Raw genomic sequence first — 27098 nt, forward strand, 5'->3', positions numbered from 1 at the left:
ACTAATGGCATAGGCATGACAAGAAAAGGTTTATTAAGGACTTCCCAGGAGGATCCCTACGTCTGTGCAGCCTCTGAGACGAGCTCCGTCTTGGATGAAATTTATCCAGATTAAATTCAGTCAGAAGGCTCTTTTCTGACTGGGAATAATTTCTTCCGGTTAAAGAAGAAACGTGAGATTTCCCACATAGCTTTGTTTTGATTGTTGGAGTCTGGAATTCGTCAGAATTGTCTGTCTTCCAGCAGCTCAGACAGAGCGAGGATTTTTATGCTAGCTCAGCTGGATAAGTGACCCGTTTTTTTTTATATGGACTAACAGGCAAACATCCTCCTGTCTACATTCATCATTTTCTTATCTATTCAGCTAAAGAGATTTGTCAAAGTAACAGCAATTGAGATAACCTAGGTGAGGTAAGACTTTCCTTTTTTTATTCACGGAACTAAGGGGGAAGAAAATATAAATAGCTTATCTTTTTTTTTTTTATTGCAAAAAGCTGACATGGAAAATAGCATTTTAAAGGTTACAACAGACGAGAGATTTCTGATTGGGAGAGATAAGAAATCTTTTTGATGTATGGCCGGGACTATTTTTTCTGATCTACTTTTCTTTCTTTTTTTTGACGAATCTGCTCATTCTGTCTGCTACTAGCTATTTCGACGCTGTGAACTAAAGCCGTTCTTACACTTCCGGGCAGATAAGAGATAAGGGCTGTCTAGCGTGTGACGTTAGTTTGTTGGAAAGATTAACTCCTTTGTAACTGGTTAAAGAAATAAGCTGCTCTTTGTTTGGGACATTGAAAATTGAAGGAGTTTTGTTCCTTTGGCTTTAAGAATGACAATTAAGAAGATCATGGATGTACAAGAAGGGACTTTATCTCTAGACATGTTTCAGAAAATAATGAATGGGATTAACTCAATAAAACAAGAACTGAGAAATAATAGACAAGCGTGGAGAATTGAATTTCACGAAATGAGACAGGAGCTGAAAGAAACTCAGGATTCTATGAGAAAGGAGAATAAAGATAGATCTGGAAAACAAAAAAAGGATGAAAGAGAAATTAAAGGCAAGGTTCAAAATATGGAGATTGGCTTAACTATGGACATGAAAAAAGATTTGGATTTTCTGGCTGTGATGGATCCTGGAGACAAATATTACGGTTTGGAATTCAGCGCTGTCCCTGAAGGAATTGAAGAGATTGGAGATAAAGATATTATCGGTTCAAAAAAATTCTTGGACTGGAAGGATTTGATGGAACTTGAAATGGAGAAAGTTAACAGAATTAATCCCTGTTTTGTGTCAATGGAAAAACCTTCAAGAGATGTACTAGTGTATCATGTGGAAAAGAGGAACAGAGATGCGGCTTTGCAACAATACTTCAGTGATACGTTTGGATTTGATGGCAAGAAAATATCTGTGATGGAGGAAATTCCTATCAGACTTTTATTATATGACTATGACAGCAAGATTTTTGGGTGCGTAAAGATAGAAGATGAAAGATGGACCCAATATGGATAATGACAGAAGAGCGATTTAAAATTACTGGACTTAGTAGATTTGATGAGTTGGATTAATTGACATGTTTATTTAGAAAAAAAAATTGATTGACATATATCTCAAGGATTGGAAACTTCTCTTTGACTTTTTGTGGAAGATTAAAATGATATGATGTTAATGAGATTTGAAACCAACTAAGATAACCGTTGGAGGAAGGTGATTTTATAATCTATTAAGAGATAGGTTTGTTATATATTATAGATTTATAGCTGAACTATGACAAATCGGAAGTCAATATTCTTTCTTTTTTATATATATATATATTTCTTTTTGTATTGTATTAGTTATTGATTTGTGTTTTCTTTTTGTATTGTTTTGGTTTTGAAAATTGGAATAAAAATTAATTGAAAAAAAAAAGAAAAGGTTTATTAAGCACAGTCATGGATTGACTATTCAGGATTAGTTTACAAAAGTTTAATTCTAGTCTTTATGCAAATGAATGCATAATATCCCTCATTACATGAGAGTAATGTGGGAGAGCATAGATTTGAATAATGTTCTTTTCAATGTACAAAAAAGTACATTGCCCACTATTCCATGGAATGGCCACAAACCAGCTCTGTGGATGCATTCCTTCTGATGTGAGTGGCCAGGCAAAGTGCATATCCCACACTTCTGGGAGGAAGGGCAGGGTAAACAATTAATACATACATACATAACATCTGATGTAACCATTACAACGGATAAAACTAAATGAGAATGCAGCACCTTTCAATGCCTACAACTAATGAAGCTGCTCACTGTATTACTACTATGCTGCGTAGGCTTTGATATCAACAAGAGCAACAATGGACGTGAAGGGACTGGCAACCATTCAAACAAATCTTCTTTTATGAAACATGCAAAAGAAATCTCTGTGGCAATAGATAGTCCTGGTATCATCTAAGGAAGCATCATCCAAAAATCCTGCTCCCATCTAAACACAGCAAGAGGACACTGGATGGTAATGTGTTCACTTATTTTACATCTGTTTTATGTTTGGCTCCATATCAATGACTGCAGGGTATAAGTAAGCAAATGTCTTGTCATTAATATGTTTGGTTCTCATAAAAGATGTTCTTAACTTTGACAGCTGGGGAAACATTTTTAGCAGTACCAATATGTGACTACAATGTCTGATTTTGAACTTTCTTGATCTTCTCAAAAGAGGCAGAATTAAATGGAAAGTGGGAAGGGCAAGGGAATCTGACTTCCGTGTATTGAGGCCAGAGCTCAAAAGGCAATAGGAGACAAGGTACGGTGTAATTAGGATGGCTCAGTGTTTGTTTTTAAGAAAAGCTTAAAGCAGGTGCGGGGAACCTATGGCCATCTAGATATTGTTGGACTCCAACTTCCATCAGCCACTAACAGCATGGCCAATGGTCAGGTATGATGGGAACTGTAGTACAACAGCATAGCTTAAAACAAGGGTAGCTCCAGAGATTACAAACAAGTGTTGATAGAAAGTGTGAGCTGTGCTTCCTCTGTTCACAGTTCCTCTATGCTTCCAGTGTGTTACATATATTTTTATGTTTTGTAAGCAACTATGAGTACTAGGTTCTTGTGGACTAGAATCTGCAGTTTAAAAAACAAATTAAAAATGGGATGCTGTAGGGTGGCAGGTGTTAGCTGTACTGTATAATTTGCTACATAGTTGTTGCTACCCATATACTAATGAGACTTAATTAGACATGTGGTACTGATTAAATTGAATATTTATTTTTTTATATGGATTTACAGCCTGTGCTTCACTATGTGATTCCTGGGTGGGTTATACACAACAAGTAAAATATGGCTCTCCTATTTTCTTCTACCTGAGAATTTTCAATTTGTGCCATGATCTTTATAAACACATGAAAACACTTGTGTTACATGATTGCTCATTGGGGCAACCTGCCAGCAACATGTGACACCTTTGTTGAAAGTATTTCACTGACTGCCAGTTTGCTACCAGGCTAGATTCAAGGTTTTACTACTTGTGTATACACCTCTGGTGCAGGATTTCTGAGGAGCTGCCTCCCCCCCCCTACCCCACTCCAATCAATTAGATCTGTGGATGAAGATTTGTTGATGCCGCTGCATGCTCTTGGAGTAAAGCAGGCTGTGACTCAAGCATGAGTTTTTAGCATTGTAACACCAGTTCTCTGAAATTCTCTTCTTCTAGTAGCAGAGGCATAGTCGTGCAGGGTCTCAGGGTCTCTTAGACCCCTTACTTTTTGGGGAGCCAGGTCTCTGTAGGATCCTTATGTCTCAGGTATCCTATGAGCCACTTAGCATGAAAGGAGGGAGAATGAAGGGAGATGAGGGAAAATGGAAAGGGGAGCAATTTGGGCAGAAGAAGGGACTCTCTCTTTATCTCTGTTGCACATTGTCCAGTTTGTTAACAAGGATCTCATTCTCAAGCCCGGCAGCAAAAAAAAGGGGGGAAGGGAGACGTGTGGTTTTGTTTCAGCCAAAGGCCAAGAGTAGGAGCAGCCAACACCAGAGGATAGGCTCAGGAATTTCCATGCTGAAGTTTCCCTCTAAAACTCATAAGGTCTGCCCAAATGCAGTTATTCCGAGTCTTACTATGGCAGCTAGGAAGGGAAACTCAGCCAATGAAGTTCTTTGCCTTACAGCATGATGATGATGATGACGATGACGATGTATGAAAAACTGCCTGAATAGCCTAAAACCTGTCTTTTTCTATCACTCTAGGTATGTGTAGAAGGAGGAGGTGATGACACAGGGAGATAGGAGAAAGGGATGGAAAAATCTCTACCCATGTTCTAGAAAGTGGCAAAGTTCAAAAGTTTACAAATTCCTAGGCAAAATGAGTGGCCTGCTTAGAGAGTATGAATTCCTTCATTTAGGAAAAACAGGCTTCGTCTTAACCCAGCAGCAAAACAGCCCCCAGAGAAACAAAGTGGGAGGGAAAGCCTTTTTTGCTGTAGGGTCAGTTATGCAGGCCCCAATGAGTATAAATTGCAAGTAAGCCTTTATTAGTTCCTACCTCAAAAAGCAAAGTTGCAGAGAGTGAGAATTCTGTAATTGCAGAAGAAGAGACAGTAAAACCTGATGGCACCATCCCATCTACATCACCAAGCAGTTTGCTGGCAGAAGGATATAAAAGTGTGTAGACACCGAATTCAGTAATTCAAGCACTATCTCCAACAGTGAGAAAGGACAATCACATGATGACAGTGATAGCAAAACATAACTCAGTATTTAAACCTGGCCAGATTACCAAACATGGATTTTTTCGCATTCTGCAATGTTAAATTGAAAATACCCCTTATGCTATTTTGATGCTTCCCATAAGCTCATTAAAAAAAAACCTTACAAAACTTATAGTCCTGAACTCAGAAATGCTTGCTTAACAACCCTCTAAATCTTCATGGTGATACACAAAACAGTCAGGGACAATCGACAGTTCAAAGTGTAAAAAGAGAGAGAGAAAAAACTGGACCCCTGTTGGACTTTTTTCTGTCAGAATTCTCATAATTTGTTGAAATTAGTTAAAAATCAGCCATGTTCACAGAGTACCTGTAATCCTATTACTGACCTTGCCCCATACTCTGACCTTCATCTTCTGCAATTTAAAGTTAAAAAAATGCCTAGCCAATTTTTAATTAATTTAAGAAATTTAACATTAAAGTCAATGATAAGCCCGGCATGCTCAGTAGGAACCAACTGTCAGTGTTCTAAAAGCCAGACTCACAGCTGCTTGGCTTGGCGAATCAGGGGGCCACACCCACGCCAGACCTTTATTTCACATGAGATAGCCATGGCTTCCCCCAAAGTATCCTGGGAAGTGTAGTTTGTGAAGGGTGCTGAGAGGAGACTCAATTCCCCTCACAGAGCTCCAGTGGCCAGAGTGGTTTAACAGTCAGCCACTCTGTTCAAGTTCTGTGAGGGGAACAGGGCATCTTCTAGCAACTCTCAGCACCCTTCACTAGCTACAATTCCCAGGATTCCTTGGGAGAATCCATGACTATCTAAAGTGGAATAAAGGTCTGGTGTGGATGTGGCCAGGGACAGTTTTGCTTTAAATTTGGGTGGGAGGCTACATGTGTCTGCTATAGAATAAAAAGGTGACGGGAAAGCTGAAAAGCAATGATACTGTTCACAGTGTTTTCCTTTTGGAAAGGAAAGGGGCTTCCCAGCCCAGTGCCTGCCCACCCAATCTCCTCCCCCTCCTCTCCTTCCCTCTTCCCCCTCCCTGCCCCTCCCCCAGATCAGTTTCACCTATCCTAAGCATGATTGCATAGCAGTAAATTCCACTGAACTATAAAAGTATGCAAATGATCAAACCTGCCCTCCCCTCCTCCTCCTTCTCATCACCTCCCCTTTTCCCCTTCCCTCTCCCCTCATCCTCCCCCATGGTCAGTTTTACCTATCTTAAGTATGATTGCACGGAAGTAAATCCCATTGAACTCAATAAATATGCAAATGATCAAACTTGCCCTTCCCTCCTCCTCCCTCCCATCACCTCCTCTTTGTCCCTTCCCTCCCCCTTCCTTGGCCTCTCCCCCTCTCATTCCAATCCTCACCTTCCCTGTCCTCCTTCTTCCCCTCTCTGCTCCCCTCCGCCTTCTCCTCCCCCATGGTCAGTTTTACCTATCCTAACCATGATTGCACAGGAATAAGTCCCATTGAACTCAATAAGCATGCAAACGATCAGATCTGCCTTTCCCTCCTTCCCCTCTCCTGTCCCTTCCTCCTCCCTTCTTCCTCCCCTTCCCTCTTCCTTCTTTCTTACTATGGCACATGTTACCAAATTCTTCCAAGCTTTTTTTAAAAAGTGTTTCTAAATTTGTATATTTGTATATTTGTTTTTAATGTTTTTAATTGTTGTAAACCACCCAGAGACCTTCAGGTATGGGGCGGTATACAAAACAACAACAACAATAATAATACTCAGGAAGTGGATTGGGCTGTGAAAGACCAACCCAAATTGTTTTTGCGTTTTGACAAATTTGTAGGGCAGTACAATATCTCAGACAGGAGGTCAGGTCTCCTGCTCCCCTGGTGCATTTACTATAGCCGCCCAATTTCCCCACTTTTTAAAGTTTGATAGAAATATCTGTTGGCTGTAGGAACATTCTTAAACCGCAAGGTTTCTTTTGCCTATTAGTAAATTATTCTATAATCAACAAAGGTTGTTTCATCTTAGAAGGGGGCATGGCTGTGAGGGGATGTGGCTGTGACTATTATGAAAGAACTTGCACTTCTGAATTTGCCACTATGCTACTGCCTAGTAATGCAACAAGCCCCTAACCTGTTATATATTTTGACATTTATTAAAAATGTTCTTTTGTCCCAACCCTTCCCAACTTATTTATTATTTATAAATCACCTTCCACACACATCTCAAGGCAACGCACATAATACAATAGAGACAGCTAAAAGAAAAATAACAGAAAATAACGGAAGAGAAGTTTTAAAATTATACGAAGTAGACAACTATGGCAGAGACTAATTCACCCAGCTGGGAAAGCTTTTTGACACAAAACTGTCTGTATTTGTTTCCAGGAAGTGCAGATGGCGGGCACCTGTCATATCTCAAGGGTAATGCTGTTCCACAGAACAGGGACAGCCATACTGGAAGCCTGGTTCTGAGTGACTGTGGAGTGGGCTTCTGGGAACTTTGGAGCTTGAAGGAGAAGCTTTTAATTCTTAGTAGCTTTGTGTTTTTAACATTGTGTTATGATTTGTATTATGTTTTATACACTGGGAGGAAGGGCAGGATATAAATCTAATAATAATAATTCTATTTTTGTATGCCGCTCAGGTATTCTTTGAATGTAGAACAGTTTATACATTTTGAAATAAAGTAATGCAAATGTAGATATTTTGTCAGCATTACTGATGGAATGATTGATGTGAACTTTTTCTGTTTGTTTTTTCCTCTCCCCCAGAGAGAGAGAGAGAGAAGATGTGGTGGTTTGTTGCAATCATTTGCCTAATACAAGCAACTGGAAGCTCAGAAGGATTAGTTAAGAGAAGAAACGCAGATCCTGAAATTCATATGAATGTTGTAAGCTAAGTCATACTTTATAGATCATAGAGCAGAGGCAGACCTGAAATGGGCCTGGAATACAAATATGATCTACACAAATCAGAAGGAGCAGAAGAGCAACACTTGTTCTTTCGGTATGCTCCCCCAGTGGTCTAGAACAGGGGTCACCAACATGGAAACCCTCCAGCTGTTGTTGCACTCCAATTCCCATGAGTCTCAGACAGCATGGCCAATGATTAGGGCAGATCGGAATTGCAATCCAACAACATTTAGAGGGCACCGCATTGGCTACCCCTGGTGGGGGGAAGATGCAACTGGGACTGATGATAAACATGCAGTGGGAAAATGTAAAACTTTTCTTTCAAGTGACACCGCATAGTATGCAGGACAGGAAGCAAAGTGTACCAGTGGCATTTCCTCTCTCCCTCCTAGTCCATAATATTGAAGAACTCAGAAACTTCCCTAAATTCTAGGTATCAGTGGAGATTCTAGCAATCCGTTCTGTAAGTACTGGTGCTAGACAAGAACTTTATTAGGCTTGTTCACAAATTGTCTCTACGCATGTACAAGTGTTTGTGTGAAACTTGTTGATCTGTTGATCTGTTGATCAACTATTGTGTAAGTACACAGACTGTACACTAATTGAATGATACATGTGAATAATGGTATGAGTGCACAGCTCAACTATTTGTGTAGACAAATACACAGATTGTACACATGTTGAATGTAATCTGTAAACAACCCTATTGTGTCTCTTAAACAAGAACAGAAAAGGCACAGGAAACTTCATTCCTGACTTCACCCAGATACAACTAAAACCAGTACCATCAAGTGATTAAACTATATAATTACATTCTCCACATGGTGTTCATAGTTGCTGCTTAAAGGTTTCCTCTCTGACAGATAAATTAAAACATCCTGAATTAAAATATCTCAGGGGTTTATTTTTGTCTTATTTTAGAGCCAGGTGATTTACTACAGAGGCTATCCCAGTGAAGAGTATGAAGTCTTAACAGATGATGGTTATTATTTAACAGTAAACAGAATACCCTTTGGAAGAAAAAATCTGACCGTCAGAGGTATCTGATATATAGAAATGTTTTTTTTAAGGCATAACCAAATCCCTGGATGATCAAAGTAGAATAAAAGCCTTTAACAGCTATGCCAGTACAGAGTTATGTAAATGCTAAACAGGATTGAGGAATCTTTTTGGCTCTGGGGCTCCCACCCACATGTCAATCACATAGCTTCATTGTGATGTCACACAATTGACAGTTGGGTTGTCCCGCCCATCTGTAGGGTTTCCAAGTTTGGGGCATTGTCAGCACTATGCTTTCTAAGCCACCCCATGCTGTGCCTTTCAGTTTCCAATTTCATAGGTTAAAACAAGCAATGTGAAGTAACTTCCAAAGCCCTTTGCAAGCCACTTCACGGTGCTCCTTTCAACCTCCAAAATTGGAGGTTGAAATGAGCAGCATGGGGCAGCTTCAAACAGCAACACTGGGAGGGAGAAGCTGTTTCCATGTAATGGGAATTGCTTATCCCTCATTGAAGAATAGGTGGTTGGGAGCGCACCTTCCTCCAGCAAGGAACAATCAGGAACATGAACAAATATGAAGCTTTAGCACATGGGTGTGGAACCTCTGGCCTGTTGGCCAAATGTGGCCTGGCAAGCCTTCCCATTTGGCCCACAAGGCTGTTTTGGGGAAGTCAGATATATTTGCCCTACACTTGATGCCATGCATGATGTTGGGTGTGAGACAGGCAAGGGCAGGGCTTCAAAGGAGATCCAGTGTGATGCAATGGTTAGAGTGACAGACTGGGACCTGGGCAACCAAATCCCCGCTCAGCTATAAAGCTCACTGGGTGACCTTGGGCCAGTCACTGTCTCTCAGCCTAACCTACCTCACAGAGTTGTTGTGAGGATAAAATTGGGAGGGGGACAACTATGTTTGTATGTCACCTTGAGCTCCTTTGAGGAAAGGTGGGATATAAATGTAATAAATAATAATAAAAAGGAACATTTGATCACTTTAAGATCAGTCAAAAACATGTTTGCTGCCATGGCACAGAAATTCTCATCTATCTTGTTTTAAATTCTTCTTTCTTAAAACCAGGTCCAAAGCCTGTTGTGTTTTTGCAACATGGAATATTAGCAGAAGCTAGCTTTTGGGTTGAAAACATGGTAAACAACAGTCTTGGTTTCATCTTAGCGGATGCTGGCTATGATGTTTGGCTTGGAAACAACCGAGGAACAAGCTGGTCTCTGAGACATAAGAATTTGTCAGCTGACCAAGATGAATTTTGGAATTTCAGGTAGTTTGAACTGAAAAAATCAACAATATTATAGCAACGGACAATAGTACCTTGCACTTGAACTAGGCAGATCTATTGATAACTGTTAAGAGGTGCCATTGCTCAATCACCTAGCTATGATACTATATTCAGTTATGAATGACAATAATTAACATTCATCAAACTTGCCAAGACCTATAACTCACCCTGATGAAATTAAGAAAAACAAGCATGGCTCATCTAGCTCAGTACTGTCTACACTGACTGGCAATGGCTCTTCAGGGTGTCAGGCAAGAGTCTTCCGCAGGTTAATGCTGAAAATCAGCCCTGGTACCTTCTGCATGATCATGTGCTCTGCTCCTGAGCTACAGCCCCACACCCTCAGCTATTCAGAGATACATAAGCTGATTAACATACTATGAACTTTTAAATTATGTACCTATAGTTTTGTCTAAAGAGATACTCAGAGCTTGGAAAAGTTACTTTTTTGAACTACAACTCCCATCAGCCCCAGCCAGCATGGCCACTGGATTGGGCTGATGGGAGTTATAGTTCAAAAAAGTAACTTTTCCAAGCTCTGGCTCAGATACTTTGGGGGGGGGTATAAAGCCAAAGTGATGTGTAACATGTGAGAATGATATGTGGGTGCAGGTGAGTGTTAGCTTCAGCAGAGAGCTGGCCTTATGTGCCTTCAGACCATAGCCTGGGACTATCTATGCGTTAGACATGGACTTCTCAAGGAAAGCCTCCACACAGAGAGTTGTATCCAACTAAATTATACTCACAGTTAGTCATGTCCATTCATTTCAATAGGTTTACTCTGAGTAGGACTACAGGTACAAGCCTTAAATCTCTCTGCCTATAGGCCTTTTCTATGTGTGATGCCCCTTCACAGGGTTCATACGTAAAAGCCTTTTTTGGGGGGGGTGCAGGGACGCTTCAAGCAAAACCTTCCAGAAGACACCTCTGTGTGAACAGTTTAGAAACTCACTGGTATAGATTTCACTAATTCTGCAATAAAATTTAAACAGCCAAATCGTTTTATTATTATTTCAGTTTCCATGAAATGGCCATGTACGATCTCCCAGCAATGATCAACTTTGCTTTGAAGAAAACTGGACAGAAGCAATTGTATTATGTAGGATATTCTCAAGGCACTACTCTTGGTATGCTGAAGTGGAATAATCTCACTTTATAAAATGGAATTTTGTCTCTCTCTCTGAAAGCTGATCCTATATTCTGCTGTTCTGGATCATAAGTCCAAGAGTAAGATCACAGCTCTGTCCAAGTGTAAGGATCCCCTTACTCTGTGCTAGGAATCAGCCTTGCCGTGACATTGGCATTAATTCACACATCAGCAGCGATGCCTCTACCAGTAGACCTGGGGGCAGAAATTACCAGCCTGCAAACTGGATGCATCACGTAGCCAAAAGTCACTTGGCCCTCTGGGTCCCTCCTAACCATCAGCAGGTCATCAGGGAGGGAAAATGTTGTCGAATAGGGCCTTTGTTGCCCTGCAATGATGCCAGTTCTTAAGTTAAGACAGGCATGTCTGTAAGTATGACCTGAGGGAAGAGTCCAGGATGGGTATCAGGATGTAGCTGAGTAGCTCCAGGGTCCAGGATGAATATATCTTTAAAAGAGAAATGTATTTCAAGAAAAAAAAATCATATTTCCTCCCCCCTTACTTTGCTGGCAACCAACTTAAAAGTGTGTGAGAGCGGAGGGGCGATAGCCAGGTTTTTCCACCCTTGGCAAATCTATCACTTTGACTCAGTTTTCTCCCAGCAGTGATCCTGTAGGGAAGGAATGGGGAGCCTTTGGCCCTCCAGATGCTGTTGGACTCCAACTCCCATCAAACTCAGCCAGCATGGGAATGATCAAGGATAGTGGGAACTGTGGTCCAGCAATATCTGGAGAGTCACAGGTTCCCTATTAGGTACATTTTTGAATGAACTTCTGGACATGGTTATGAACAATTCTAAACATCTGCTGTGTTTTTTTCCCTTAGGCTTCATAGCATTTTCAGCCATACCAGAGCTGGCTCAAAAAATCAAAATGTTTTTTGCCCTGGCTCCTGTGACTATTGTTAAGCATGCACCAATCTTCCAAATGTTTTCCTCACTTCCTGAATTCTTATCCAAGGTATTTATCAATCACTATGGGTGCTTTCACACTGCACTTTATTCCGTTATTCTGATGATTTATTTCCTGTTAATTTGAGCATAAAATTTGAGCTTTCACACGACATAGCGGGTAGCTCTGGAATTCCGGTGGAATGTAGTGGAAGTTTAGCGCTAATTTCCGCAATAAATGATACCAGAAAAATTCCAATAGCCAGGCTGGGAAAAAGGAAGATTGTGGGATTTTTGCGCTAGCTGCCGCTGCTCACATGACAGGCATCCCAGCATGCAGTGCATTCCCGCCCTTACCAACAGCCATCCCAGCATGCAGTGCGTTCCTGCCCTTACCAACAGCCATCCCAGCATGCAGTATGTTCCCGCCCTTCTGTCACGCGGCCCTGTCACACAAATAGCAGATAGCAGCATTTCAACTATATGGCAGAAGGTAAAGGGAGAGTGGTTTCATGGTGATGGGACGAGATACTTGACCTCCTAAACTTGAGTAGCTGCAGTGCACATGTATACAATGGGAGACGGTTGAAAACGAGGCTCTGTTCATTGCAGCGTGTGAAAGACAGTTGCGCGAAATGCCGCTATATCAGCTGAAAAAGTCCTGTTCCTTATTGCAAGAGGTCCTGCAGTATGAAAGGGATTTTTGAAATCCGGAACGAAGCGCTACCTTTTTAATCCGTTAAACTAGCGCTATTAGCCCCATGTGTGAAAGCAGCCTATGTTATGACTGATGGAATCAAGAAATGTAAAACTACAACTTAAAAGTCACCTTTTCCATAGCTCTTTTACTAAGATCTCCAACTGCAACAGTTAGTAATGACGAGGCTTACACTGACCACCCTCACTTAGATTACTGTGTGCTATAAAGGAAAAGGTTTATGAATTGCATGATTCTAGGAATGATTCTGTGTGAATGTAACGGGATATCATTTTGCATATATGCAGTGTTGCCCTGTGATCCTTCTGGATGAATGTCAGCTTAGAAATATAATAAATAAAATATAAACGTGATTGACTTACACACATGTAACTCTAGGCACTGCAAAATTTAAATTAAAAAATCATTTCAGTGAGCTGTGGATTGCACTTACAGTGCTTATCAACATCAAATGAAAAAGGATAAACTAAGAGAAAACGAAGCTAATGATTAACAGTTTAGGTTGCCCCTAGATTCTGCCAGGTTCAGATTGTTGAAGTAGATATTGCTGTTTCACTCTTGTGGTCAATTATTTCAAAACAGCCTTGTATTCTATTATTGTTGTTGTTGTTGTTGTTGTTATTATCCTGCCCTTCCTCCCAGTAGTATATTAAAAAAAAGCTTTAGAAACATCTTAAAAAGTAATTCCAACACAGACGCAGACTGGGATAAGGTCTCTACATAAAAGGCTTGTTGAAAGAGGAAGGTCTTCAGTAGGCGCCAAAAAGATAACAGAGATGGCACCTTTCAAATATTTAAGGAGAGGGAATTCCAAAGTAGGTTAAGTGCCACTATACTAAAGGTCCGCTTCCTATGTTGTGCAGAAAGGACCTCCTGATAAGATTTTGACACCGTTGACCACGGTATCCTGTTGGATCACCTGGGGGAATTGGGAATGGGGAGCACTGTTTTACAGTGGTTCCGTTCCTATCTCTCAGGTAGATACCAGTGGATGGCTTTGGGAGATGAGGTTTCAGACCCTTGGCCTCTTAATTGTGGGGTGCCACAGGGTTCTATCCTCTCTCCCATGCTGTTTAACATCTATGTGAAACCGCTGGGGGCTATCATCAGGAGTTTTGGGCTGAAGTGTCACCAATATGCAGATGACACTCAACTCTATCTCTCATTTAAGTCCACACCAGAGTTGGCTGTGAATACCATGTCCAAGTGCCTGGAGGCCGTAAGTGGTTGGATGGGAGAGAACAGGCTGAAGCTGAATCCCGATAAGACCGAGGTGTTGCTTGTGGGAGACAGAGGGAAGTTGGGCATTACGGACCTGATGCTTAATGGGGTGAGATTGCCCCTGCAGGACCAGGTCTGCAGCCTTGGGGTTATTTTGGACTCCAGGCTGTCCATGGAGGCTCAGGTTTTGGCGGTGAGTCGGGCAGCCTGGTATCAATTACATCTGATACGAAGGCTGCAACCCTATCTCCCTGTTCATCTTCTCCCACAGGTGATACATGCCCTGGTCTCCTCTCGCCTAGACTACTGTAACGCGCTCTACGTGGGGCTACCCTTGAAAACGGTCCGGAAATTACAGCTGGTACAAATTGCGGCAGCGCGCTTGATTAAGCGCGGTCGTCGTCATGACCATGTCACGCCAGTATTAATAGATCTTCACTGGTTACCAGTTGTTTACCGGGCCCAATTCAAGGTGTTGGTGCTGACCTTTAAAGCCCTATACAGTTTCGGCCCAGTCTATCTGAAGGAGTGCCTCCAGAATCACCAATTATGCCGCCTGACAAGATCAGCCTCGCAAGACCTTCTCTCGGTCCCACCAGTTAAAACAGCTAGACTGGTGCGGACCAGAGAGAGGGCATTTTCGATCGTGGCCCCCACCCTCTGGAATTCCCTTCCTCTCGATCTCCGACATGCTCCCTCCCTGACAGGTTTTCACAAAGCCTTAAAGACCTGGCTATTCAGGCGGGCCTATGGAATGGGGGAGGATTGATTTTTATGTGGTTTTAACTGGAATTGTTCTAAACTGATTATGATTATGTTATTGGTTTATTATGTTGTATACTATGTATTGTTTTTATCATTGTAAGTCGCCTAGAGTGTCCACTAACCTGGACAGATAGGCGACCAATAAATAAAATTTATTATTATTATTAAGATGGTATCTGCAGAGCATAGTGATCAACTGGGTATATAAGGGGTAAGACAACCTTTCAGGTATCCTGGTCCCAAGCTGTATAGGGCTTTGTACTCCAAAACCAGAACCTTGAACTTGGCCTAGTACTTAATGGGCAGCCAGTGCAATTCTTTCAGCAGCAAGGTCACATGTTGACTATACCCTGCCAGACATCCGTGGCACCCAACTCATCCCAGACTGAGTTGGATTGCGCCATTACTTTTTTTAAAAAAATGAAAGCTCAAATTCTGGGCTACCTGCTTGGGGAACCACTGTGCATTCTCTGTGCATTGGTAGCTTGTAAGGAAGAAGCCGAAGCACCCAGTCTTTCTCCACGACAAGTTCTTTCATATAATAGAGTCTGTTTTCCCCATCCTCTGTCCAAGAAGTAGAAACACAACAGGTGTTTGGAGTGTTAGTGCTGTGCCGTATCTTGCCCCCAAAATAATCTAGATAAGACACCAAAGCATTTAGGCTTTTGTTTTAGCAGAGTTTGCACATACTATACCACACACAGTGCATGTGTGTGTGTGTGTGTGTGTGTGTGTGAGAAAGAGTGTCCTCTTCAATTGTACAGAGGCGTCACCAAATGTGTGCCTGTTCCCACTCTCCAATTTAAGTCCTTTGTACACTTGAGTGCAATCAGCCATAAGGACATCTCTAGAGACACATAGCGAATCCTGCATTTTAAGAGTCAGTGTAAATAACACATTTTGTATCTTGACAGAGCATGCTTGTCAGAGGAGAGTTTGCACTGTGTCGCAAGCCTGTGAGAGACTTCATCACCAAATTATGCAGCTCTACGTTGATGCAGAAATTCTGTGCACACGTCATATTCTTTGCAGGTGGATTCAATGCAACAAATCTAAATATGGTATGTAGTTATGTATACAATACACAATAGTTAATTCCTGGTTTGTCACATGTTCTGAATTTTCATGAGGTTTCACTTTTGAGGCAAAAAGTGGGCTTTCAAAGGGTGCAGAAAGGACCATGGACCATTGGAAACTCACCTTGGAAATTAAGTTCCATTGAACATAAGAGGAGTTACTTCTGCACAGACATGCATAGGATTGTACCATTACAGCACAGTCCTATACATATCAACTCAGAAGCAAGTCTCATTGAGTTTAGTGAGACTTACTCCCAGGAAAATAGTATTGCAGCTTTAGTGAACTTTTATTGTGTTGGCCTATTTTTTTTTTTTACACAAGTTTGCACAAGATCCGTTTTCAAATCAGAATATTTTTTCAATATAGCAAATATGTATTCATACCATTTCTACCACACTCTAAATGTTACCTGGAATCATGGCTGCTTGCCCAAGCCCCTCATTCTTCCAGTAACTGCTTAGTTTCCTCCTCCAGTACCTTTGTCAATACAATGTATCTCCCCAGTTCCCCACACCACAGGAATGTGGCAGTATGCCAGTGAAGTATCTCCACCATTTAAACATGGGGAGAAGCAGATGGAGTAGCTGCCCACCAATGTGCCCTGTTAGGTGAAAGATCCATGCAGGTTTATAGCCATTGCATATAGTATCCTTCGAAGTCTTCCAAAACCTGGAAAATTAGCATAAAATACCAATATAACTATTTTGCATTGGAAAATAAGCATAAAAGGCACTATAACTATTCTGCATTAAGAAAACGAAAATGTTAACTGTTTTGGCATACTATCTTTCATTGTGCTTTAGAATGTTTTATATTGTAATTGTGTTTTTGGAATGTTTTAAACTTTTTTTCTTTTCTTGTTAAACTGTTTTGTGTATGTTTGCTGCCCTGGGCTCTTTTGGGAGGAAGGGCAGGATACAAATTCAAATAATAATAATAATAATAATAATAATAATAATAATAATAATAATGGAGCTATCACAGAAGTTTGAAGAAATGAATGTCTCCTATGTTTCACCCCAGTTATATACTACTTATAATATAGCTTATCCCTAACTTCTGAAATATTTTGCATCTACAGATAAAGGAACTTCTTTCATCTCTATTTTTTAACTTTATTTTTTATGAAATTTAGTGATTACTAAGAGAAACTTTAAAGAATATAAACAAATAAAAGCCAGGTTCGCATGTCACGCTAAGCCAAACCATGGCTAAATGTAAATGTGCGAGGAAGTGGGTTCCTGGAGAGATCACAGCTGCTGGTGTAACCGAGACTTGTTCTTGGGCTTAACAACTCATGGTTTGTCTGGAGGAGACAAACCATGAACCCAGGACAACATGCTTAGCTAAACCATGGCTCAACTCATGTCAGCACAGCAGCAGAAGGACCAGAGGAGGAGTGCAGCAGCTGTGATCTCCTCTCCAGGAACCCTCACACTTGCACATTTGTGCTAAGTCGTACTTTGGCTTAGTGTTACATGCAAACCAGCCCACTATACAAACACAAAGTACTATATATATAGAAATACAAATATAATCAAAGTAAAATCAGGAATGCAGGATTGTAGCACTGAGGGAAAAACCTGAGGATGGAAATTATCTTGAAAGCTTTTGTTCCAGTAATTAATAAATAAAAACTCTATGAATTTGTTCCCTAGTAAAGTAGCCTTTATGCATAATGCAATTTTCCAGATTTTTTTTTTTTACAACGTTTGGTTTCATTGGGAGGCTTTGTTCATTTCTGGTGCTGCAAAATAAATTTCTAGCTGTGATTATTAGATTTAATGTAGCTGAGGGTCTACTATTTAATTTTTTAAAATTACAGTAAGAATGCCTTTCACTTTAACATTAGTTGGTAGCTGGAGATCTGTTGAATTGAGTTATCAGATTGCTATTTCCAAAAACTTCTTAAGATTTCTTTTTTAGTCTCCCATTTCTCAAAGCCCAGTGGATCATAATATACTCAACATCAGTTACACTTAATGTTGACTCTGGCCAAATGAACACACACAGCATCAGCAGCAGTAGCATTCGATTGGCCTCCCCATATTTAAAGTAAGTCCATTTGCCTACTCAAGAGAAGGCTCATGCACAGAGAACTGTCACACATGAAACAGTCCTTAGAGTTCACAATGAATCTCAGAAAGCCTTTTACAGAGTGGTAACTGAGATGTGTCAGCTGAAGAGTGATGGTATTTAGTATTCTTGAACATTTTTGGTTCTGTCCCACATATGAACTTCAGACAAAAGGCACACAGTGCCTAATTCCTGTCAAGCAATAAACAGGATGTAGCCAATTTACCTAAAAGTTGAAACAACTTTTCCTTCTCAAGCTCTGCCTCACTTCCTCTCAGAGTTTTGCTCTGAGCTGCTATACCTATTGCCCTGCTTTAGCTACTGCCCTGCCTTCAGATGAGTGCTTTATGATTATAGTGAAAGTATATTTTAAGAAATCTTGTTGCATTAACTCTCAAAAACTGGGATTTAAGAACATAACATAAAACAAGCCCTGCCAGATCAGAAGAAAGGCCCATCTAGTCTAGCATCCTGTTCTCACAGTGGCCAACCAGATTCTCATGGGAAACCTGTAAGCAAGGCTTGAGCACAATCACGCTCTCATCAGTCTGTCTCCCTGCACCTGGTATTCAGAGGCATTCTTCTTCTGATAATGAAGGTGGTACCCAATCTGGACTAGTAGCCACTGATAGATGGCTCAGAGATCCATAAATTTCTGTTATCTCCTTTTAAAGCTATCATCACATCTTGCAGAGGTAAATTCCACAGTTGTCAATGAATTCTTTCTTTTGTCTGTCCTGAATATTCCAACCTAAAGCTTCATTGGATGACCCCGGGGTTTTAAGAGTGGGAGAAAAATGTCTATCGACTCTCTCCAAGCCATGTACATTTGTATACTGTCTTACTCACTCTTTGTCTATACTAAATAACTCAGGTATTGTAGCTTTTACGTCTAGGGAAGTTATTGACTTTTTCTTTCCACCAGTTTATCAGAATTTTTTTTAAAAATCTGTTGTTTACACATTTCCTGCAGAGCAGAGTGGATGTGTATGCAGCTCGCTATCTAGATGGAACTTCAGCTAAAAACATTCTACACTGGAAACAGGTAGAGAATTGTACACTTTTAAGTGATTGTGGTAGTCAAGAGGGTTCTATGGCTGTATGTACACTCAAAAATTATGGACTCATATTGGAGGTGCGCCACTAAAATGTCGGAGCTTACCACCAAAGAATTCTGGAAATTTTAGAAGGCCAAACAAGAGATGGATTGATTCCATAAAGGAAGCCACAGACCAGAACTCACAAGATCTGAACAGGGTGGTTCATGACAGATGTTATTGGAGGTCACTGATTCATAGGGTCGCCATAAGTCAAAATCGACTTGAAGGCACATAACAACAACAACGAAGCATTCCTTGGTAAGCAGCTAAAATGAAGCCATTTTAAGACAGTATTATGTTCTAATATGAGTTGTCCAAAGAGACATTGTTAAAACCTAGTTTTATTTATGGAGGCGAAGCAGACTGCTCTTTTTTAACGATATTGTACAAAAAATGGGCACATAAATATACCAAGTGTTCTGCAAATCCTTTTATATTCCATTCCTGGGCAAATGTTTCATTCCTGGGCAAGGTCGTTGAACGAGTGGTGGCAGGACAGCTCCATACATTCTTGGATGAGACCGATTATCTGGATCCATTTCAGTCGGGTTTCAGGCCTAGTTTTGGCACGGAAACAGCTTTGGTCGCCCTGTATGATGACCTCTGTCGGGAGAAAGACAGGGGGAGTGTGACTCTGGTGATTCTTCTTGATCTCTCAGGGGCTTTCAATACCATCAACCATGGTATCCTTTGGGGAAGACTGGCTGAGTTGGGAGTGGGAGGGACTGCATGTGTAGAGCTCGTACGGCTCCATGGTATACCCCAGAGCTGAGAGCAATGAAACAATATAGGAGACGGCTTGAGTGCAGATGGAGACAAACTCCTGCTGGATGCAATTACACACTGGTAAGTGCCTATGGTAAGTTATATTTAGGGGCAGTGAGGGCAGCAAAAAAACCCAATATTTTGCTGCCACTATCAAATCATCAATCTGCCGCCCAGTAGAGCTTTTCAGAATTGTCCAGGGGCTATTACACGCTGGCCCCAAGGACATGGTAGAGCCATCTGAGGCCCGCTATAATGAATTTTCTAGGCACTTCCAGGATAAAATCATTAGCATCTGCCAGGACTTAGACTCCAGTGTTATCACAGATGAATCAGGTGGAATCCAGAGCACAGCCTTGTCCTGATTTCTTGGATGAGTTTCAGTTGGTACAGCTTGAGAACACTGACAAGGTGCTTGGACAGGTTGATGCAACCACTTCTGTGCTGGATCTTTGCCCTTCTTGACTAATAAAAGCTAGCAAGGATGGAACAGCCGGCTGGGCCAGGGAAATGATTAAGGCCTCCCTGCGAGAGGGAGTGGTCCCTGGCTGCCTGAAAGAGGCGGTAGTGACACCGCTCCTGAAGAGACCCTCCCTGGACCCAGAAAATCTTAATAACTATAGGCCAGTAGCAAATGTTCCATTTCTGGGCAAGGTCCTTGAACAAGTGGTGGCAGGCCAGCTCCAGACATTCTTGGATGAGACCGATTATCTGGATCCATTTCAGTCATGTTTCAGGCCTGGTTTTGGCATGGAAACAGCCTTGGTCACCTTTGTTGGGAGAGAGACAGGGGGAGTGTGACTCTGTTGATTCTCCTTGAACTCTCAGCGGCTTTCGATACCATCAACCATGGTATCCTTCTGGGAAGACTGGCTGAGTTGGGAGTGGGAGGGACTGCATGGCGGTGGTTCTGCTCCTACTTGGGGGGTCGGCTCCAGAAGGTGGTGCTTGGGAAACATTGCTCGGCACCCTGGACTCTCCAGTATGAGGTTCTACACTGGTCAGTTCTGTCTCCCATGCTGTTCAACATCTACATGAAACCATTGGGTTCGGTCATCCGGAGCTTTGGAGTGCGTTGCCATCAGTATGCTCATGACACACAGCTCTATTTCTCCTTTTCATCTTCTTCAGGTGAGGCTGTCAATGTGCTGAACCAGTGCCTGGCTGCCACAATGGACTGGATGAGGGCTAATAAACTGAGGGTCAATCCAGACAAGACTGAGATGCTGCTAGTGGGAGGTTCTTCTGACCGGATGGTGGATGTCCAACCCATCCTGGATGGGGTTGCACTCCCCCTGAAGGAGCAAGTTTGTAGCTTGGGGGTTCTCCTAGAACCATCTCTCTCACTTGAGGCTCAGGTAGCCTCAGAGGCACGGAGTGCCTTTTACCAACTTCGGTTCTGGCCCAGCTACGCCCCTATCTGGACAGGGATAACCTGGCTTCAGTTGTCCATGCTCTGGTAACCTCCAAGCTAGGTTATTGCAATGCGCTCTACATGGGGCTGCCTTTGAAGACAGTTCAGAAACTGCAGCTTGTGCAAAATGCAGTGGCCAGATTGGTAACAGGGACCAGATGGTTCGAACATATAAAACCAATTCTGGCCTGCTTGCATTGGCTGCCTGTATGTTTCCGAGCTTGATTGAAGGTGCTGGTTTTAACCTATCAAGCCTTACATGGCTTAGGACCACAATATCTGATGGACCGACTCTCCTGACATGAACCCACGTGTACACTATGCTCAACATCTAAGGCCCTCCTCCGGGTGCCTCCTCTGAGGGAAGCTGGGAGTCCAGGAACAAGGGAGAGGGCCTTCTCAATGGTGGCCCCCAAATTATGGAATGATGTTTTTGATGAGGTGCACCTGGCACCAATAATGTTATCTTTTCGGCGCCAGGTCAAGACTTTCCTCTTCTCCCAGGCATTTTAGCATGTGTTTTTAAATTGTTTTTAATTTTTTTAAAATTGTGTTTGTAAATTGTTTTTTGTGTTTTAAAATTTGTATATTTGTATTTATTGTTTTAATTGCTGTAAACAACCCAGAGAGCTTCGGCTATGGGGCAGTATATAAATGTAATAATAATAATAATAATAATAATAATAATACAATTTCAGAAGGGATTCTTCAAGTGAAATGCATTTTACTCCTAGGAGTATTTACTACTAGAGATATGAATTGCAAAACGACCAGGGAACACTCATTATTAGGAAAGTGAGGATTTTACAGAAAAGAATGAGTTGGATCCAGAGAAGGACTAGCAAGACAAAGCTTTCCTGGCTCCTCTCCACACAAGAGCTCTCTGCATCCCCCCAATGCAACTCCTGAGGTCCAAGAGATGGGTTTTGGGGCTTCAGCAGAATGGGGAAATTTTGGGGGAAATCAACAGGTCTGTCTTGTTGAAGCGCCTTTCTGCTTGTCGAAGACACCTTTGAATCCAAGCTGGTGTCTGTAATATAAAAGTCTCAACTGAGTGGTCTTATAGAGCCAGGACAGGGAGCCTGGTGCCCTCCAGGTGTTGCTGGACTCCTGCTTCCATCAGCCCCTGCCAGCACAGCCAATGGTCAGTGGTGACGGGTGCTGTAATCCAGCAACATCTGGAGGAACACAGGTTCTCCACCCATATTATAAAGAGTGTATATGGTGAATTTTAATTCAAATAATTGTCTTATTGTACTGTGTGATTGACAGAAACTGCAGCCCTCCTGCTCTAGAGTTCTACGTGCATTCTAATGTGCTTATAGAACCCTAGGATGAGCAGATTTCTCCACTTACTCCTTTAGTTCCCACCCCCAGAAGGAACCACTGGATCACAGTGACATTAAGCTAGTGTTTCCCAATGTGAATATCACTACTGATGTCTGGAAAATTCGCCTCTGAAGTTATCTTTAGTTAAATTAACGGCAGTAAACAAACATGAAAAATCACATTCAATCGCAGTAGGCACAAATTACATAATTTTGTGGGTGTTGAGCCTTCCTGTTTTTTTTTTTTTGCAGGTCTTGTTTTTATGATAGCCACAATTCCCCCCCCCCATGCCCTTTGAAGTGTGACATTCTGGGAAATTTGATAGGGCAGCCACTAACTGAACAAACTTTGCAGGATTGCACTGGGCATGCCCAAGTCTCTGGAATGGCTACAGTAATTCTTTGAATCCTGTTATCCTTTTTACAGCAGTGGACCTCGTAGTGGGATTGCACTCCCCTGACCTCCCTCCAGCTGAGTTGCTGCTGCATACCAGGACAGAGGGGGGGAGGCAGCGGCATGGTCGGCACCTTGCAAATGCATCTGTGAAGCCAATCTGGTGCTCTTGCCAGTGTATTTGCACCATGCTGCCATTGCTGCTGCCTCCTCCTCCCCCTCTCCATCCTGCTATGCAGCAGCGAGGGAGGTCAGGTGAGCAGCATAGCCTGGCCCTGTTGCCCACCACTAGCTTTTCAATAAGTTAGGTATGTTTTTACCCATGTACGTTCATTCTGTGGTATGCACTCATGTATGCTCTTCCTTTGTAAGAGGCCATTAATGCCTCCTGTCAAACTTTTAAACATAAACTTTTTACCTTTTCTTTTGTAAACTACCTTTACATTTCTACACTATTGTCTATTTAGCTTTCTCAAAGTACACCAGTCATTAATTCTCTGCATGTAATATGGATCAATTGTCAATGGTTTGAGTGAATGGTAAGCTTAGAAAAGAATGTCCTGCTATCTGGAAAGAAGGAGCAGGCAATGCTAGTTTCATCACAAAGCTTGATTCACAAAACAGAACTGGCCAAAGATGCAGTTCAAAGTGTGAGATGCCTGATCTCCTTGGAACTACAAAGAACAGTGCCTGGCCAGCCAGGTCTTTGTAAGTGTGACTTCACTCCGAAGCAGCATCCCAAGATCTCCTGGTCACCAGTGTTACAGGACCATATGCTGACAGTCTATGGTCAAGGTAACAGAATGTGAAAGCAAGTCTGAGCAATTGATCCCCAGATAGCCAGGGAAAAAAACCAGAGCCTGGGCAGAAGATAGCCTGGGAGATATCTCTGCATTCACCTGGAACATCATAGCTTTTAAAAAATATTTTCAGTTTGCATTAAATTGAACTTGGTGTGATAATACCAGTAGTAAAGAGGTTTTCACAATGCTCAGTAAAATATGTATCATGCAATATGTAATACTATGGTTTTCTCATTCTTGTGATAGACAGGAGAATCAGGATTATTCAGATATTTTGACTATGGGAATGAGAATCTAGCAAAATATAACCAGGTAAGAGAGAGCAATTTTTATACAATTAACATGGTGAAAATAGACATTTACATCAAGAACACTTATTTACAGTGAAATGACATTTTCTGTCTCTGGGCACAATCCAAATAATATCAACAACTTTGATTTCTCATCAGTTTCAGTACAAATGGGCCAAAGCCTTTCAAGCTCTTAAAGTAGTGCTAAGTCTCTCATTCTGTTAGCACAAGGATCTACACTTGCACAATGGAACTCCCCCCTTTCCTCCGCAAGGGTGTATACATGGTCCTCCCCCTCCCCATTTCATTCTCATAACAACCCTGTGAGGTTAGGCTTAGAGACAGTGACTGACTGGCCCAACATCACCCAGGTCCGGATAGACAGATCTGTAGCGGGGCAGGTAGACCCCTGGTCAGGACAAGACAGATCTACCCACCCTGGGACCCACAGATAAGAGCCTTGGGGCAGATTTTTGGGGGGACTACTTCCATATTCAAAGAGAGTATATTTTTAACTACCAGTTACTAGGGATAACAAATGGCTATCATCACAGCTTGTAGCTGTTCTGGATATAATCAGCTGGCCACTGTGGAAGCCAGAATGCTTGAGCTTGGTCTGATCTGGCAGACAAAACCTTCTTAAGCAAGTGTGCAAACTCAGGATCACTTAGCACCAATTATTTATTTATTTATTTATTTATTTATTTATCAAACTTCTATCCCACCCTTCCTCCCAGAAGGAGCCCAGGGTGGCATTCATTAAAGATTAGGCATTCTTGAAGTATGGCATGTTCCACGAGATGTTCTTTTGCTTTGTAAATCTTGTAAGTAGGGGTGTGGTGGAAGCCTGGCTTGAAAACAATTCCAAGGTAAGGCAGACCCTCATAGGAATGCCTTACAGAGACTCAAACCATTGGTCCATCTAGCTCAGTCTTCTCACACTGACTGGCAGCAACTCTCCAACATTTCAGGCAGAGTCTTTCCCAGCTTCAGCTGCAGCTGCCAGGGTTTGAACCTGGGGCCTTCTGCATGCAAAGCAGATGCTGTATCACCTCCTCAAAATGTAAGGTGAATCTCCCAATTCCCAAACTCCTCACTCAGATCACGTTCCAAGTACTTGGAGAGAATGTTCTGCACACTCCTGCCTTTTTGGTCCCCCAAGCCATTCCCATCACCCAAAACCTCTCCCTTCCCTTTCCGGAGCAGTGGTGAGAGCAAATGAAAAAAAGGAGGGGAGAACTCTTCTCTTTCTTCCTCCCTGCCTGACATCATCCCATCTAAATGATAAACCACAATCTATTATGTGGAGTGTAGATCTTTCAGGGGAGCTTGCAATTGCCATTCAGATTCCTCTCCCCCACATTATTATTTATTTACACATTTTACAAATGTATAAACCCCTTTCAAAGCCTGAGGTCATCAAAGTGATGTACAAGATAAAAATAAGATAAAATACAAAATGAAATTTCTGAAAAGTAGGGCAAAACCATTCATAAACTCTAAAAACAACTCAAGCCATACCTACAGACGTGCATTCCTACATTAAAGTAATTCTTTCTGTGGTTTGGGGTGGAAAACTTGGAAAAATCAGGAGCCTCAGAGGATTCACCCATCCCTATGTAAAACATGTGAGGAGACCACGAGTGTTTGGGGGGGGGGAGGAATACTCTCTATATAAGCCTGTGAACCGCCTGTAAGTGGTTTACATTTTATCATTTTATTTATTTATTTGTTTGTTTATTTAAAATGATTCACTGTCTCCTACTTTCTAGACTTCTCCTCCTTCATATAAAGTAGAAGACATGACTGTACCAACTGTAGCATGGTCTGGTGGGAACGACTTGATTGCAAGTCCAGGAAATGTAGCCATCTTACTTCCTCATATCACTAACCTAGTTCATCACCACTATGTCTCGGACTGGAACCACTGGGATTTCATCTGGGGCCTCAATGGCCCTGAACGCATGTACTACAAAATCATAGAGTTGATGAGGACATCTGTGTAAATCAGCATTTTGCTATGACCAATTTCATTTCATTTCTTGCTGTTTCTTTCTTTTACACCTGTCACAACAAACATTGTGAAGTAAGCTAGGCTGGCATGGATGGTGATTTCTGTTTGAGGCTTTCTAGAGCTCTGAAATCCACAGTGTTTAAAAGTACTTCATTGTCATTGGATTGTGTCCAGGAATAATTACTGGGAATGGCCTTTTACTTCTTTTGCTGTTTCTTTTCCTTTCCCGATACAAGCAAAAGAGAACTTTGATGGCTCACCTCTGAATGGGGATGGGGGAGAAATTAGATTCTGTACTCATTTAAAGCCAAATTTATCAAATTTGCCCTTTCCAAACCAATATGAGAACTAAAACATAACCATTCTTCAAAATCCAAATTCAAATTTTACAGTGAAGTTCTCCAACCAATGTCTTCAGAAATGCATATATTAGATGGAAATATGTGTAAAAATGAATATATTAGTGAAAATAACATGGAAAGATGCATTACATCAGGAGAAATTGCTTGCAAAAATATGTAAATTAGTCAAAACTGTATATAAAAATGGCTTTGTCAGGAAAACGTAGCACTAAAATATTGAAGAATTTTCATGAGGATTTTTTTTTCAAAAAAATCACAGATTGTTGCAAAAATGTGGAGAACTGAATTTCAAATTGGAAAAAAATGAGAGAACTGAAATTGATGGATCTTTCCATCCCTACCCCAGATTCACTCTGTCCACTGGCTTCTTCTGTTTGCTGAGCAGGGAGTCATATCCACATGCTTCCTGCTCATCCACCACAAAAGCTCAGGATGAGTACTCTAATGCTGCTCTTGGCTGCTAGGGATGATCCTCAGTGGCTTGAGGGAAGTGAGCATGAGGAATTCTCCTCAAGAGGCATTCCTACCCTTACAGGGAAGCAAAGGTCTACATTCCCTAATGTTCTGTGCTCAGAGTGAGCATCAGACAGGAGCCTGATCTCAGTGGGATGAGTACATGTGCATGAGCTCAGCAACATAAAAAAAAAGCCACTGGGTATAATCATGGAAGCCCCCATGACATCCTAACGGTCCTATAGTACTGGATGTATTAGTTGCTTGCTTTCAGGGTCTCCAAGCAGCTTACATTTCAAAACACAAACCTAAATACATTGTACCATTACAAATTCATATAAAACAACATATTCATACAACATACAATTCACACACAACAGCCACAGGAAGCTTTGGCAGCACACTATCACC

General features: G+C 41.6%; 1 protein-coding gene across 6 annotated transcripts; it reads left to right on the top strand.

Annotated features, from left to right (window-relative positions):
* LOC133388895 (lipase member M-like) lies at positions 1-26072 on the top strand. 6 transcript variants are annotated; one of them, XM_061635408.1, is made up of 12 exons: positions 3-410; positions 2319-2497; positions 2702-2920; positions 7436-7552; positions 8496-8613; positions 9652-9850; positions 10886-10995; positions 11841-11974; positions 15523-15669; positions 18738-18809; positions 23815-23880; positions 25631-26072. In XM_061635408.1, exons 3-12 carry the CDS (start codon positions 2906-2908, stop codon positions 25862-25864), a joined length of 1212 nt encoding a protein of 403 aa, XP_061491392.1. In that variant the 5' UTR covers positions 3-410; positions 2319-2497; positions 2702-2905; the 3' UTR covers positions 25865-26072. The 6 variants fall into 6 exon arrangements, with proteins under 6 accessions (XP_061491397.1, XP_061491392.1, XP_061491393.1 ...); XM_061635409.1 differs by having other exon boundaries at positions 3-405; XM_061635413.1 differs by lacking the exons at positions 23815-23880; positions 25631-26072 and adding an exon at positions 20761-23768 and having other exon boundaries at positions 1-410.
* Positions 26073-27098: the final 1026 nt, after the last annotated feature.

This window comes from Rhineura floridana, chromosome 7 (assembly GCF_030035675.1).
Source record: "Rhineura floridana isolate rRhiFlo1 chromosome 7, rRhiFlo1.hap2, whole genome shotgun sequence".
In the NCBI taxonomy this organism is placed as follows: Eukaryota; Metazoa; Chordata; class Lepidosauria; order Squamata; family Rhineuridae; genus Rhineura; species Rhineura floridana.

Excerpts from the sequence above, each read along its gene's own strand:
- LOC133388895 (XM_061635408.1), top strand. Across the intron at positions 7,553-8,495 it reads CTGAAATTCATATGAATGTT|AGCCAGGTGATTTACTACAG; the intron begins GTAAGCTAAGTC and ends GTCTTATTTTAG. Across the intron at positions 9,851-10,885 it reads GATGAATTTTGGAATTTCAG|TTTCCATGAAATGGCCATGT; the intron begins GTAGTTTGAACT and ends TTATTATTTCAG.